At 47.8% G+C, this 14,690-nt stretch overlaps 1 protein-coding gene across 1 annotated transcript in view; it reads left to right on the top strand.

The window, feature by feature from the left end:
- Window positions 1–14,690, top strand: part of LOC144676373 (slit homolog 1 protein-like) — a gene marked incomplete at its 5' end in the record, with an annotated part of 67,234 nt that overhangs the window by 37,314 nt on the left and 15,230 nt on the right. Inside the window, 6 exons of the mRNA XM_078536809.1 lie at window positions 1,834–1,997; window positions 3,245–3,369; window positions 6,193–6,290; window positions 9,332–9,471; window positions 11,340–11,433; window positions 12,542–12,679. Coding sequence (XP_078392935.1) covers window positions 1,834–1,997; window positions 3,245–3,369; window positions 6,193–6,290; window positions 9,332–9,471; window positions 11,340–11,433; window positions 12,542–12,679 — 759 coding nt within the window. The remainder of the gene's footprint in view (window positions 1–1,833; window positions 1,998–3,244; window positions 3,370–6,192; window positions 6,291–9,331; window positions 9,472–11,339; window positions 11,434–12,541; window positions 12,680–14,690) is intronic.

The following is a 14,690-nucleotide window of genomic DNA, read 5'->3' as shown; positions in this document are numbered from 1 at the left end:
TTTCCAGGCAGTGCATTCCAGACCCGAACCACTCGCTGTGTGAAAAAGATTTTTCCTCACGTCACATTTGAGCCTTTTGCAAATTTAAATCTGTGCCCACTCATCCTTGATCCTTTTAGAGGCGGGAATAGTTTCTCCCTATCTGCTCTGTCCAGCCCCCTCATGATCCAGTCAAGACAGGAAGTCCCAGATCTCCAATCTGTATCACTTACTGATCTCACCCAGGAGAGCTGGAGAGGCTCTGACATTGGCCTTGGCTTTGTCAGGCGGCAGGGGGCAGGGGGCAGGGGTCAGGGGGCAGGGGGCGCAGTGTTGGGGAGGAAGTAGTCAGCTTCCTCCTACTGCTGGCAATTTGGGTTTTTTTATTCATTCATGAGATGTGAGCATTGCTGGCAAGGCCAGCATTTGTTTCCCACATTGCCCTTTGAGAGCAGTTAAGAGTCAACCACATGGCCGTGGGTCTGGAGTCACATGTAGGCCAGGCTGGATAAGGACGGCAGATTTCCTTCCCTAAAGGGCATCAGTGAACCATATGGGGTTTTTTTTAATGACAAAATATGATAGTTTCATGGTTACCATTACTGAGTGCAGCTTTACCTTCCAGATTTTTTAAAATTGAATTTAAACTCCACCAGCTGCCTTGGTGGGATTCGATGCCAGGCCTCTAGATTACTAAGCCGGTGACATTAGCACTACGCCAACATCTCCACTTTATGAATGCCATTGGAATTAAGGGGGTGTCAGATGAAGGCAAAATCAGGGTCAAACATTAACACCAGCAGCAGTGCAGCTCCTGACTAGATTCCCGAAGCACAATAACAAAATGAAAGACTTGCATTTATATAGCACCTTTCACCTCAGGACGCCCACAAAGTGCTTAACAGCCAATGAAGTACTTTTTGAAGCGTAGCAACTGTTGCAACGTAGGAAACACAGCTGCCAATTTGCGCACAGCAGGATCCACAAATGCAATAACGACCAGACAGTCTGTTTTTAATGATGTTTGGCTGTGGGACAAATATTGGCGAGGACACCAGGGATAACTCCCCTGCTCTTCTTTGAAATAGGGCATCTATGGGATCTTTTACATCCAGATGGGGCCTCGGTTTAATCTCTCATCTGAAATACACCACCTCTGACAGGGCAGCACTCCCTCAGTACTGCACTGGGATTGTTGACCTAAGTCATGTGCTCAAGTCTCTGGAGTGGATTTTTAACCCACAGCCTTCAGGCTTGAAGGCACGAGCACTCCCCACTTCAAAAGCACATCATTGGCTGTAAAATGGGTTGTCCTGAGGTTGTGAAAGGTGCTCTATAAATGCAAATCTATTTAACTCCCATAGAAATTGTTCCCCTTTATACTCAAGAAAGAACTTGCCTTCATATATCTTTTTACTTTAACCCCTGAAAAGCACTTCACATACAATGAGTTATTTTTTGAATTTCAGTGAGTGAATGGATCTTGGACACAGTATGATCCCACAAACAAGGATTGAGAAATATGCTCATGTGTTTTTGACAGTATTGGTGGAGGAAGGGATTTGTCCTCTTCACATACAGCCATGGGATCCTTAACATCCATTAGAACAGGGCTTCAACTGAACTCCTCTGTTAAGTAACAACACCTCTGACAGTGCAGCACTCTCTCTCTCAGTACTGGTCGATTTTTTTCTCTCAAGTGGGGCTTGAACCCACAGCCTTCTGACTCAGACAGTGAGAGTGCTACCGAACCACAGCTGGCTCTGATAGGGTGCAATGTGCTGTACCTAATTGGGGAGTTATACGACAGAGTAAAACTCTTCCTGAATCTCTCCCTTTCTCACTCTCTTTCAGTGCCATTGGAGCCAACCCACTCTACTGTGACTGCAATCTCCGCTGGCTTTCAGACTGGGTTAAAACTGGGTACAAAGAGCCTGGCATTGCCCGCTGTGCTGGACCAGGAGACATGGAGGGCAAGCTCCTTTTGACAACTCCCGCCAAGAAGTTTGAGTGCCAGGGTAAGAGGTGTCTTTTCTCTCTCAATACACCTGGAGTTGTGAGCTGGCTTATACCATTACCCCTCTAAGCCCGTCACACCACGAGAATCCCCTGACTTCATGTTGGGCTACACCATCACAGATACCCGCTGTGCCAAGTCTCGGTCAGCTATTTGGTAGTCTCACAGGCTGTCCACCCGCGCACCTTTCAGCAAGCAGTGATCCACATAGACTCCAGATACAGCATTGCTCCAGATAGACTCCAGATTTAGCAGTGACCAACATAGACTCCAGATACAGCATTGCTCCAGCTAGACTCCAGATTTAGCAGTGATCCACATAGACTCCAGATACAGCATTGCTCCAGATAGACTCCAGATTTAGCAGTGATCCACATAGACTCCAGATACAGCATTGCTCCAGATAGACTCCAGATTTAGCAGTGATCCACACAGACTCCAGATTCAGCATTGCTCCAGATAGACTCCAGATTTAGCAGTGACCAACATAGATTCCAGATTCAGCATTGCTGCAGACAGACACCAGATTCAGAAATGATTCACGTAGACACCAGGTTCAGTGCCATTCCTCCCAGACGGCAACAGCAACGAGCATTTATATGGCACCTTTAACACAATGAAACATCCTAAGGCATTTCACGGGAATGTAAATTAGATGCACTTTAACAACAAGCCACGGAAGGAGATATTAGGACCGGTGACCCAAAGGCTTGAATAAAGGGGTAGGATTTAAACAGGGTGTTAAGAGAGCAAGGAGATGCAGAGAGGTTTAAGGAATTACTTCCAGGGTTTCAGGAGCAGGCAACTGAAGGCACAGCCACCAATTGTGAAGTGATCAAAATCAGGGATGTACAAGGGACCAGAATTGGAAGAGCACAGAGAACTCAAAGTGTTGTTGGGCTGGAAGAGGGTTACAGTAGCTTCGTGAGGGAGAGTTTTATTGGTTCATTTTTGCCTCACTCGTGTATTTGAAGTTTAGGTCCCTCACGGAGATGCTATTCTGTTACTCAGTCCCTCTCGATATATTCTGGGTACACTGCTATCATTGGTCATTACTAAGATAGAAGAGATTACTAGAATACTCACTGATCTGCCAGATCATTGCTCATTGACAAAGGGTAAAATGAAGTGTTGATATTTTACAACTAATCAACTTCAGCTCGAAAGTTAAACACCAGACTTGCTGGCGTGTCCCAGCAGGTGAGAGATTGCTTTTTGTGTTACATAACACCATGTTGTTCTACATAGGTCCAACGGAGCTGAGCATCTTGGCAAAGTGTAGCCCCTGCCTGTCCAAACCCTGCAAGAACCAAGGAACTTGCCAGGATGACCCCTTGGATTATTACAGATGCAGCTGTCCGTATGGCTACAAGGTAAAAGCAGCTTCACAGTGATTCTTCCGAACCCCTCGATTAGATTCCAGTCTGTAACTCACTCCCGGGTATCTGTTATTCTAGATATAAACCCCCCCACCCAAACCCCTCGATTAGATTCCAGCCTATAACTCACTCCCGGGTATCTGTTATTCTATATATAAACCACCCTGAACCCCTCGATTAGATTCCAGTCTGTAACTCACTCCCGGGTATCTGTTATTCTATATATAAACCCCTCCGAACCCCTCGATTAGATTCCAGTCTGTAACTCATTCCCGGGTATCTGTTATTCTATATATAAACCCCCCCACCCAAACCCTTCGATTAGATTCCAGCCTGTAACTCACTCCCGGGTATCTGTTATTCTATATATAAACCCCCCCGAACCCCTCGATTAGATTCCAGTCTGTAACTCACTCCCGGGTATCTGTTATTCTATATACAAACCCCCCCGAACCCCTCGATTAGATTACAGTCTGTAACTCACTCCCGGGTACCCTGTTATTCTATATATAAACCACCCAAAACCCCTCGATTAGATTCCAGTCTGTAACTCACTCCCGGGTACCCTGTTATTCTATATATAAACCACCCCGAACCCCTCAATTAGATTCCAGTCTGTAACTCACTCCCGGGTATCTGTTATTCTATATATAAACCACCCCAAACCCCTCGATTAGATTCCAGTCTGTAACTCACTCCCGGGTATCTGTTATTCTATATATAAACCCCCCGAACCCCTCGATTAGATTCCAGTCTGTCACTCACTCCCAGGTATCTGTTATTCTATATATAAACCACCCCGAACCCCTCAATTAGATTCCAGTCTGTAACTCACTCCCGGGTATCTGTTATTCTATATATAAACCACCCCAAACCCCTCGATTAGATTCCAGTCTGTAACTCACTCCCGGGTACCCTGTTATTCTATATATAAACCACCCCGAACCCCTCGATTAGATTCCAGTCTGTAACTCACTCCCGGGTATTTGTTATTCTACATATAAACCACCCTGAGCCCCTCGATTAGATTCCAGTCTGTAACTCACTCATGGGTACCTGTTATTCTATATATAAACCCCCCCGAACCCCTCGATTAGATTCCATTCTGTAACTCAATCTCAGGTATCTGTTATTCTATATATAAACCACCCTGAGCCCCTCGATTAGATTCCAGTCTATAACTCACTCCTGGGTATCTGTTATTCTATATACAAACCCCCCCGAACCCCTCGATTAGATTCCAGTCTGTAACTCACTCCCGGGTATCTGTTATTCTATATATAAACCCCCTGAACCCCTCGATTAGATTCCAGTCTGTAACTCACTCCCGGGTATCTGTTATTCTATATATAAACACCCCCCCCCGAAGCCCTCGATTAGATTCCAGTCTGTAACTCACTCCCGGGTATCTGTTATTCTATATATAAACCCCCTGAACCCCTCGATTAGATTCCAGTCTGTAACTCACTCCCGGGTACCTGTTATTCTATATAAGAGACAAGTAAAGAAACAAAAGATGTGTCCAGAGGAGGTGTAAATGATTACAGCAGAATAGCAGGGGGGTGAAGGAAGCATGAATTTTGTACTTGTCTCATTATCACCTCCTTCTGCTGTGCACTGTCACCCTTCGATCTTTATTTCTTTCTTACTCTCCCCCACCCATCCTTTCCCCGGCTCTTTACTTGTTTATAAATGGCTGAATCTGCAGGAGCTTCCCGTCCTGATGAAAGGTCCTCGATCGGAAACATTAACTCTGCGTCTCCGCCCCACCTGCTCAAGCAGTTTGTGTTTTTAATTTCAGATTTCCAGCATTAGGCTTTCGCCCCATTTGACAAACTCCTTTCTTGCTGTATTAAACTGGGGCGGGCATCTGGTCTTTATCCGCATCTCCTGCAGATTGTCTGACTGCACCACATCGCGCGGTGAGAGAGGTCAAGAAGACCGGCCGCCTTTTCCCCTTGCGTCTAACTTTGATTATAACTGGATTCAAACCAGCTGATATAGGGTTAGGCAACCTGATAGGAATACAGGGACAGGAGCAGGCCATTCAGCCCCTCAAGCATGTGCTGCCATTCAGTGTGACCATGCTGATCTGTAATCCCAAACTCCTTTTCCCCTCGCTGGTTAACAAAAATCTGTAACCACAGGTTTAAAAGACACAACATCAGGTGTCATTTTGTGAAAGAGAATTCCGAATTTCTACCACCCTTTGCATGTCGAAGCGTTGACTGACTTTACTCCTGAAAGGTCTGCTTCTAATTGTTCGTCTCTGTCCCTTAGTTCTAGACTCCCCAGGCTGTGGATCTAGTTCCATACAGCACCATGGCGCCTGTGCCCTTTGAAAGAGCTCTTTTCCCCATAGCCCTGCAATTTTTACCCTTCAAGTATTTATCTAATTCTTTGAGTGTTACAATTGAATCTGCTTCCTTCCTCCTGTCAGGCAGTGCATTCCAGATCGGGACAACTTACTGTGCAAAAGAATTTACCCCACCTTTCCCCCCCCCACCCTGCCCCCACCCCCACATCGCCCACACCCCCACCCCCCCGCCACTCCCACCCACCACCTCCCCTACCCCCTCCAGCCCAGACCTTATGCCAACTATATTAAATCTGAATCTTCTAGTTACTGATCCTCCCGTCGGTAGAAGCAGTTTCCCTTTATTTACTCTGTCAAAACTTCTCCCTCGATTTTGAACAATCACAGTGCCCCATGCCGTCCGCTCACACCCTTTCCTCACTGACAGCGGTCGCCAAACCCTCCAGTGAGCGCAGAATCCAACAAGAAAGTGACATTGTTTTTTTCTCCAACTCTTCCAGGGCAGACACTGTGAATCTCCAATCAATGCCTGCATCAGTAACCCTTGTGAGAATGGAGGGACGTGCCATGTGAAGGAGAGTGACCACAGTCCATTCTGGTGAGTGGAGATCTGTTTGTACATCGTCATCTCCCTTATTTTTTTACTGGATCCTCATCGATCCTGAGTTGAGCTCCCGACCTCTCTGCTGAGATTGCCAATCCTTCCGTAACATGGTGGCTCTCCGACCTGCCTCAGCTCACCTGCTCCCGAAATCCTTATCCCTTTGTCATCTCCAGACTCGATATTCCAATGCTCTCCTGGCCAGGCTCCCACCTTGGATCAAAAACAGAATTACCTGGAAAAACTCAGCAGGTCTGGCAGCATCGGCGGAGAAGAAAAGAGTTGACGTTTCGAGTCCTCATGACCCTTCGGCAGAACTGAGTAAAGTTAGGAGAGGGGTGAAATATAAGCTGGTTTAAGGTTGGGGGGGTGGGGGGGGGTGGTGGGGTGGGGGGAGAGAGAAGTTGGGGGTGGGGTGGTTGTAGGGACAAGCAAGCAGTGATAGGAGCAGATAATCAAAAGATGTCACAGACAAAAGGAACAAAGGGGCGTTGAAGGTGGTGATATTATCTAAGAAAATGTGCTAATTAAGAATGGTTGGCAGGACACTCAAGGTACAGCTCTAGTGGGGGTGGGGTGGAAAGACTGATGACAGGGTATTACAGGTATAGATTTAAAAATAATAGAAATAGGTGGGAAAAGAAAAATCTGTATAAATTATTGGAAAAAACAAAAGGGAGGGGGAAGAAACGGAAAGGGGGTGGGGATGGAGGAGGGAGTTTAAGATCTAAAGTTGTTGAATTCAATATTCAGCCCAGAAGGCTGTAAAGTGCCTAGTCGGAAGATGAGGTGCTGTTCCTCCAGTTTGTGTTGGGCTTCACTGGAACAATGCAGCAAGCCAAGGACAGACATGTGGGCAAGAGAGCAGGGTGGAGTGTTAAAATGGCAAGCGTTTTTATCCCACGTTGGATCCTCCATTAATGTGGGCCTGTCCAAACCTCTGCTGCCCAATGTTATAACCCACACCAAATTCCCTTTCACCCGTGATGGTGCTCGCTGCCAGTCCAGTCTCGATTTTAAAATTCTCACCCTTGCCTTCAAATCCCTCCAAGGCATTGCTTACATCGCCATCTCTGTCATCCCCACCAACCCCGTGTCCTACAATCCTCTGAGATCTCTGCAACCCTCGAATTCTGCACCCCCTGCCATTGTAACCACTCCGCCATCGGTAGCTGTGCCTTCAGCTGCCTGGGTCCCAAGCTCCAGAGTCTGGAGGTGACAAAGGCATTGAATGAAGGAGTCAAAAAGTGAAGGCTGAGTGATTGCTCCTTCTGAGACTCTCGCTCTCCCCCACCCCCCTCAAACACATAACTGTGACCCAGGGCTGTAACCTAATACAGTACAACATATGTTGTCCTGAGGCGGGTGGGCAAGACTGTGGAGTTGTGTAAATAATCAGAGAGATGAATTTCCATTGGCTTCAGGAGATTGGGTTTGAATTTGATCCACTGTGTAAACAGACGCTAACATTCCCAGCTGCCACGCTCAGTAAAATTCGTTCCCTATTCTTCATCCTTTCATTGTTTTTTTCTTTTCTTTCTTCTCCAGTTTGCCCTCGTGTGGGGGTGGGGTGTAGGTTGGAGGGGTTGGAATTGGTCTGTCACCAGCATCCTCCCTGATCTCCCTCAACACCACTTTCCACCCCCCCCCCCCGCCCCTACCCCCCACCACCGCCAGTCTCCAGCCCAACCCTATCCTCCCCATTCATTGTTCACTACACTGACAGGCCCCTGGGGGGGTGTCTTTCAGTGCAGGTGCAGCACCTCAGACAGTGCAGCTCTCCCAGAGTACCGAGGCTCCGACACTGCAGTGTTCGCCAGTGCTACCCCTTCGAGATTGCAGCATTCCCTCAGTACTGACCCTCTAACATTGCAGCACTCCCTCAGTACTGACCCTCTAACATTGCAACACTCCCTCAGTACTGACCCTCCAACATTGCTGCACTCCCTCAGTACTGACCCTCCAACATTGCAACACTCCCTCAGTACTGACCCTCCAACATTGCTGCACTCCCTCAATACAGTGCCTCTGACAATGCAGCACTCCCTCAGTACTGACCCTCCAACATTGCTGCACTCCCTCAATACAGTGCCTCTGACAATGCAGCACTCCCTCAGTACTGACCCTCCAACATTGCTGCACTCCCTCAATACAGTGCCTCTGACAATGCAGCATTCCCTCAGCACTGACCCACTGACAGTGCAGCATTTCCTCAGTAATGACCCACTGACAATGCAGCATTTCCTCAGTAATGACCCGCTGACAGTGCAGCACTCCCTCAGTACTGACCCTCCGAAAGTGCACCGCTCCTTCAGTACTGACCCTCGGAAAGTGCACCGCTCCTTCAGTACTGACCCTCCGACAGTGTAGCACTCCCTCAGTACTGACCCTCCGACAGTGCAGCACTCCCTCAGTACTGACCCTCCGAAAGTGCACCGCTCCTTCAGTACTGACCCTCCGACAGTGTAGCACTCCCTCAGTACTGACTCTCTGACAGTGCAGCGCTCCCTCAGTACTGACCCTGTAACAGTGCAGCGCTCCTTCAGTACTGACCCTCCGACAGTGCAGCGCTCCTTCAGTACTGACCCTCCGACAGTGCAGCACTCCCTCAGTACTGACCCTCCAACAGTGCAGCGCTCCTTCAGTACTGACCCTCTGACAGTGCGGCACTCCCTCAGTACGGACCCTCCGACAGTGTAGCACTCCCTCAGTACTGACCCTCCGACAGTGTAGCACTCCCTCAGTACTGACCCTCCAACAGTGCAGTGCTCCTTCAGTACTGACCCTCCGACAGTACAGCATTCCTTCAGTACTGACCCTCCGACAGTGCAGCACTCCCTCAGTACTGGAATGGAAGTGCCAAACTGACCTTGGGGGTTCCTTAAATGATCTGGATGTGGTCATTTCCCCATCACCATGTTGAATGCAGCAATCACTGGGACGAGTTGCTGCTTATTGTGTCCTTCAGTTTGTTTTGCTGTTGTTAATTGTACGTGTGTTTGAGTTGATTTCAGTTTCAACCTCCTTTACCCTGACAGGTGTACCTGCTCAGAGGGTTTCCTGGGGAACACCTGTGCCACCAATATTGATGACTGCGCAGAGAACGCCTGTAAAAATGGTGCCACTTGTTTGGATGGGATCAGTAACTATACCTGCCTCTGCCCCCCATATCACACAGGTGAGCAATAGATACTGCCCAAGGTGCCAGGGATGGAGGGAAGAGGGGGGAGCTAGAAAAGAAAGAATTACATTTCTATAGCGCCTTTCACAGCCTAAGAACACCTCAAAGCATCATTCAGCCAATGAGATACTTGTGAAGTGTAGTCACTGTTATAATGTTGGAGATGCAGCAGCCAGTTTACATACAGCAAGATCCCACACAGAGCAACGTGATAACACCAAATATGTTTTGGTGATATTGGTTGAGGATGAATATTGGCTGAGACACCACAGTTAACACCCCTGCTCCTCTTCCAATCGTCAGACTTTTACGTCCGCCTCAGGGGACAGGCAGGGCCTCGCTTCTACGTCTCATCTGAAAGACAGCACCTTTGACAGAGCAGCACTCCCTCAGCACCAAGAGTCACCGGAGGGGGACTTGAAAGAGTGATTTCTGACACAGAGCCTAGAGTGCTAACACTGACTCAGTGGGTGTGTAGGATGGGGGGAATGGGGTCGATGTGGAGCTGAGTCAGGGTGAGAGGTGAAAGTTTAAGACTAATATTCACCTGGGATGAGGGATTGAGTGTAGCACCCGTGAATGTTGGGTTTCTGCAGGGTACCCTCCCTCCTGCAACACTCTGATCGCTGCGTCCACCTTTGATTAAAGGTTTGACTTGAGTAACCACAAATTAGTAATTCCCTTCAATGATACAATAAGCATCACTAACACCACACGGCTAATTAATAATCAGTGGGACTGAGGAGGCCCATTCTCCGATCCAGTGAATGAGTTCCCTGCGTCCAGTAATACACTCGATTGCATCCTCAACTCCACCATCAGCACACGGTCACTCTGGCAGTTTCAGAGAACTACCTTGCTCTCACCCTCCTTTCTTTTTGAACCCATCTCTCATAAGGACATAAGAAATAGCTGGAGTTGGCCATTCGGCCCATCAAGCTGCTCCGCCATTCAATGAGATCAAGGCTGATCTCTTACCTTAACTCCGCCTTTCTGCGCTTTCCCCATATCCTTTAGTACCTAAAAAAATCTACCACTCTTAGTCTTGAGTATACTCGTCAACTGAGCATCCACAGCTCCCTGAGGTAGAGAATTCTAAAGAGTCACAACTGCCCGAGTGAAGAAATTTCTTATCTCGGTCCAAAATGGCCGACCACTTATTCTGCGACTGTGCCCATGTGTTCTAGATGCTCCAAGCAGGAGGGACAGCGTGTACACCCTGCCAGGTCCTTTAAGGATTTTATATGTTTAAATTAAGTCATCCTTCATTCTTCTAAACTCAGTTCCCCTTCAAGGAATGTGTTTCAATTAAAGAAATGAGGGTGGAGCAGACACTTATAAAGAACAAAGAAACGTGCATTTCCATAGCACCTTTCACAACCTCGGGACACCCCTAAGTGTTTTACAGCCAATGAAGTGCAGTCACTGTCGTAATGTAGAGAATGCAGCAGCCAATTTGTACGCAGATAGCTCCCACAAACAGCAGTGTGATAACAACCAGATAATCAGGTCTTCATGATGTTGACTGAGGGATACACATTGGACAGAAAACCAGGGAGAGCCCCCCTTCAAAATATTGGCCCTGGAATGGTTACATCCACCTGAGAAGGCAGACAGAACCTTAGTTTATCATCTCGTTTGAGAGGCAGCTTCTCTGACATTGCAGCACTCCCTCGGTACTGAACTGGGAGCATCTACCTACCTTTCATGTTTGAGTGAGTTTGAACCCACAGTCTTCAGGCTCAGAGGTAAGAGTCCTACCCACTGAGTCACAGTGGCTCCCAATGCTCACTGACATTGTGAGGATGTTCTGTGTATCAGCTGCAGCCTGAGCAGGTGTAACCTTGTCCTCTGTCTCGATGCAGGAGACCTGTGTGAGGAGGTGGTTGACCAGTGTACACCCGACTTAAACCCTTGCCAGCGGAACTCCAAGTGTGCAGTCACCACTGAGGGGCCCAAGTAAGTAAAATATTGGTGCCATGAAGATCCGATCAGGTCAGAGACACCGAACTTCATAACTGGGGAGTGTGAGAACTGGTTCAGGTTTGATGAAATTGGTGGGTTAATGTGGGCAGTTTCATTAAATATCCTACAAGTGGGGACAGTGTAGAGGGAGTTTTACTCTGTATCTAACCCCGTGCTGTACCTGTCCTGGGAGTGTTTGATGGGGACAGTGTAGAGGGTATTTTACTCTGCATCTAACCCCGTGCTATACCTGTCCTGGGAGTGTTTGATGGGGACAGTGTAGAGGGAGCTTTACTCTGTATCTAACCCCGTGCTGTACCTGTCCTGGGAGTGTTTGATGGGGACAGTGTAGAGGGAGTTTTACTCTGTATCTAACCCCGTGCTGTACCTGTCCTGGGAGTGTTTGATGGGGACAGCGTAGAGGGAGCTTTACTCTGTATCTAACCCCATGCTGTACCTGCCCTGGGAGTGTTTGATGGGGACAGTGTAGAGGGAGCTTTACTCTGTATCTAACCCCATGCTGTACCTGCCCTGGGAGTGTTTGATGGGGACAGTGTAGAGGGAGCTTTACTCTGTATCCAACCCCGTGCTGTACCTGTCCTGGGAGTGTTTGATGGGGACAGTGTAGAGGGAGCTTTACTCTGTATCCAACCCCGTGCTGTACCCGTCCTGGGAGTGTTTGATGGGGACAGCGTAGAGGGAGCTTTACTCTGTATCTAACCCCATGCTGTACCTGCCCTGGGAGTGTTTGATGGGGACAGTATAGAGGGAGCTTTACTCTGTACCTAACCCCGTGCTGTACCTGTCCTGGGAGTGTTTGATGGGGACAGCGTAGAGGGAGCTTTACTCTGTATCCAACCCCGTGCTGTACCTGTCCTGGGAGTGTTTGATGGGGACAGCGTAGAGGGAGCTTTACTCTGTATCCAACCCCGTGCTGTACCTGCCCTGGGAGTGTTTGATAGGGACAGTGCAGAGGGAGCTTTACTCTGTATCCAATGAATAGGAATTGCAGGGGTGAGGTGGGGGTCCTACACTCTGTCACTAGGTCCCTGTCCATCCTGATCCTAATCCTTTGTTCTAATCTTGGTGCCATGTTTTGTAGGTGTGAGTGCAACTCTGGGTTTGTCGGTGATAACTGTAGCATTGCCATTGACAACTGTGAGGATCACAAATGTCAGGGAAACAGTGTCTGCATAGATGGAATAGACGGCTATACCTGCTTGTGCTCGGAAGGTTCCGGGTGAGTGATGAAGACATTTTACAGCTGTGAATGGTGCAATGTGAAGATATCTGAGTCTTGCAGTATGTCAGTGGCAATGAAATAATGAATTGTATTTATAGAGTGTCTTTTACAATCTTAGCGTGTTCCAAAGTGCTTTACAGCCAATCAAATACTTCTGAAGTATAGTCAGTGTTGTAATGTGGGAAATGTGGCAGCCAGTTTGTGCACAGCAAGCTCCCATGAACAGCAAGGTGAAAATGACCAGTTAATGTGTTTCTGTGATGCTTTTTGAGGGATAGATATTGACCAGGGCACCAGGGAGAACTCCCCTGATCTTCTTTCAATAGGGCTGTGGGATCTGTTGCCTGTGGGCTGGCAGAGTGGCCTTGGTTTAACACCTCATCCAAAAAGACGGCATCTCTGACAGTGCAGAACTCCCTTAGTACTGCACTGGGAATGCCAGTCTGGATTTTGTGTTCAATTCTCAAAGAGTGGGGCTCAAGCCCATAACCTCCTCACTCCGAAGCAACAAGCTGCCTACGGAGCCACACCTTAAGAAAGCTCCGAGTGAGAATGACATTAGAGATGTTAATTACAAAGCTACAGTCAACAGCCTTTGATACATCAGCTGACGCTGTACAATGACACACTTGGACACACAAAATGGCTGAAGGCACTGGATACTGCAAAGGCTATGGGCCCTGACAATATTCCGGCAATAACACTGAAGACTTGTGCTCCAGAACTTGCTGCGCCTCTAGCCAAGCTGTTCCAGTACAGCTACAACACTGGCATCTACCCGGCTATGTGGAAAATTGCCCAGGGATGTCCTGTACACAAAAAGCAGGACAAATCCAACCCAGTCAATTACTGCCCCATCAGTCTACTCTCCATCATCTGTAAAGTAATCGAAGGGGTCATCAACAGTGCTATCAAGCGGCACTTGCTTAGCAATAACCTGCTCACTGACACTCAGTTTGGATTCTGCCAGGGCCACTCAGCTCCTGATCTCATTACAGCCTTGGTTCAAACATGGACAAAAGAGCTGAACTCCCGAGGTGAGGTGAGAGTGACTGCCTTTAACATCAAGGCCGCATTTGACCGAGTGTGGCATCAAAGAGCCCTAACAAAACTGAAATCAATGGAAATCAGTGGGAAAATTCCCCACTGGTTGGAGTCATACCTAGCGCAAAGGAAGATAGTTGTGGTTGTTGGAGGTCAGTCATCTCAGCTCCAGGACATCACTGCAGGAGTTCCTCAAGGTAGTGTCCTCGGCCCAACCATCTTCAGCTGCTTCATCAATGACCTTTTTTCCATCATAAGGTCAGAAGTGGGATGTTCGCTGATGATTGCACAATGTTCAACACCATTCGCAACTCCTCAGATACTGAGGCAGTCTGTGTCATACAAACATGTGAACATATAGATTAGGAGCAGGAGTAGGCCATTCGGCCCTTCGAGCCTGCTCCGCCATTCAATAAGATCATGGCTGATCTGATTGTGACCTCAACTCCACATTCCCGCCTACCCCCAATAACTTTTGATCCCCTTGTCAATCAAGAATCTACCTACCTCTGCCTTAAAAATATTCATTGACTCTGCCTACTCTGCTCTCTGGGAAAGAGAGTTCCACAGACTCATGACCTTATGAGAGAAATAAATTCTCCTCACCTCTGTCTTAAATGGAAGACCCCTTATCTGTAAACTGTGTCCCCTAGCTATAGACTCTCCCATAAGGGGAAACATCCTCTCAGCATTCACCCTGTCAAGACCCCTCAGGATCTTATATGTTTCAATAAGATAATCTCTCATTCTTCTAAACTCCAATGGATACAGGCCCAGCCTGTCCAGCCTTTCCTCATAGGATAACCCGCTCATTACAGGAATCAGTCAAGTGAATCTTCTCTGAACTGCTTCTAGTGCAATTATACCCTTAAACAAGCAGACCAAAACTGTACACAGTACTCTAGATGTAGTCTCTCTTGCCTATACAATGGTAGCGAAACCCCCCTATTTTTATATCCCATTC

This window comes from Cetorhinus maximus, unplaced genomic scaffold, assembly GCF_964194155.1.
Source record: "Cetorhinus maximus unplaced genomic scaffold, sCetMax3.hap1.1 HAP1_SCAFFOLD_1549, whole genome shotgun sequence".
Lineage (NCBI taxonomy): Eukaryota > Metazoa > Chordata > Chondrichthyes > Lamniformes > Cetorhinidae > Cetorhinus > Cetorhinus maximus.
Note: the sequence above shows the minus strand (reverse complement) of the source record. Positions and strands in the feature narration are given on the sequence as shown.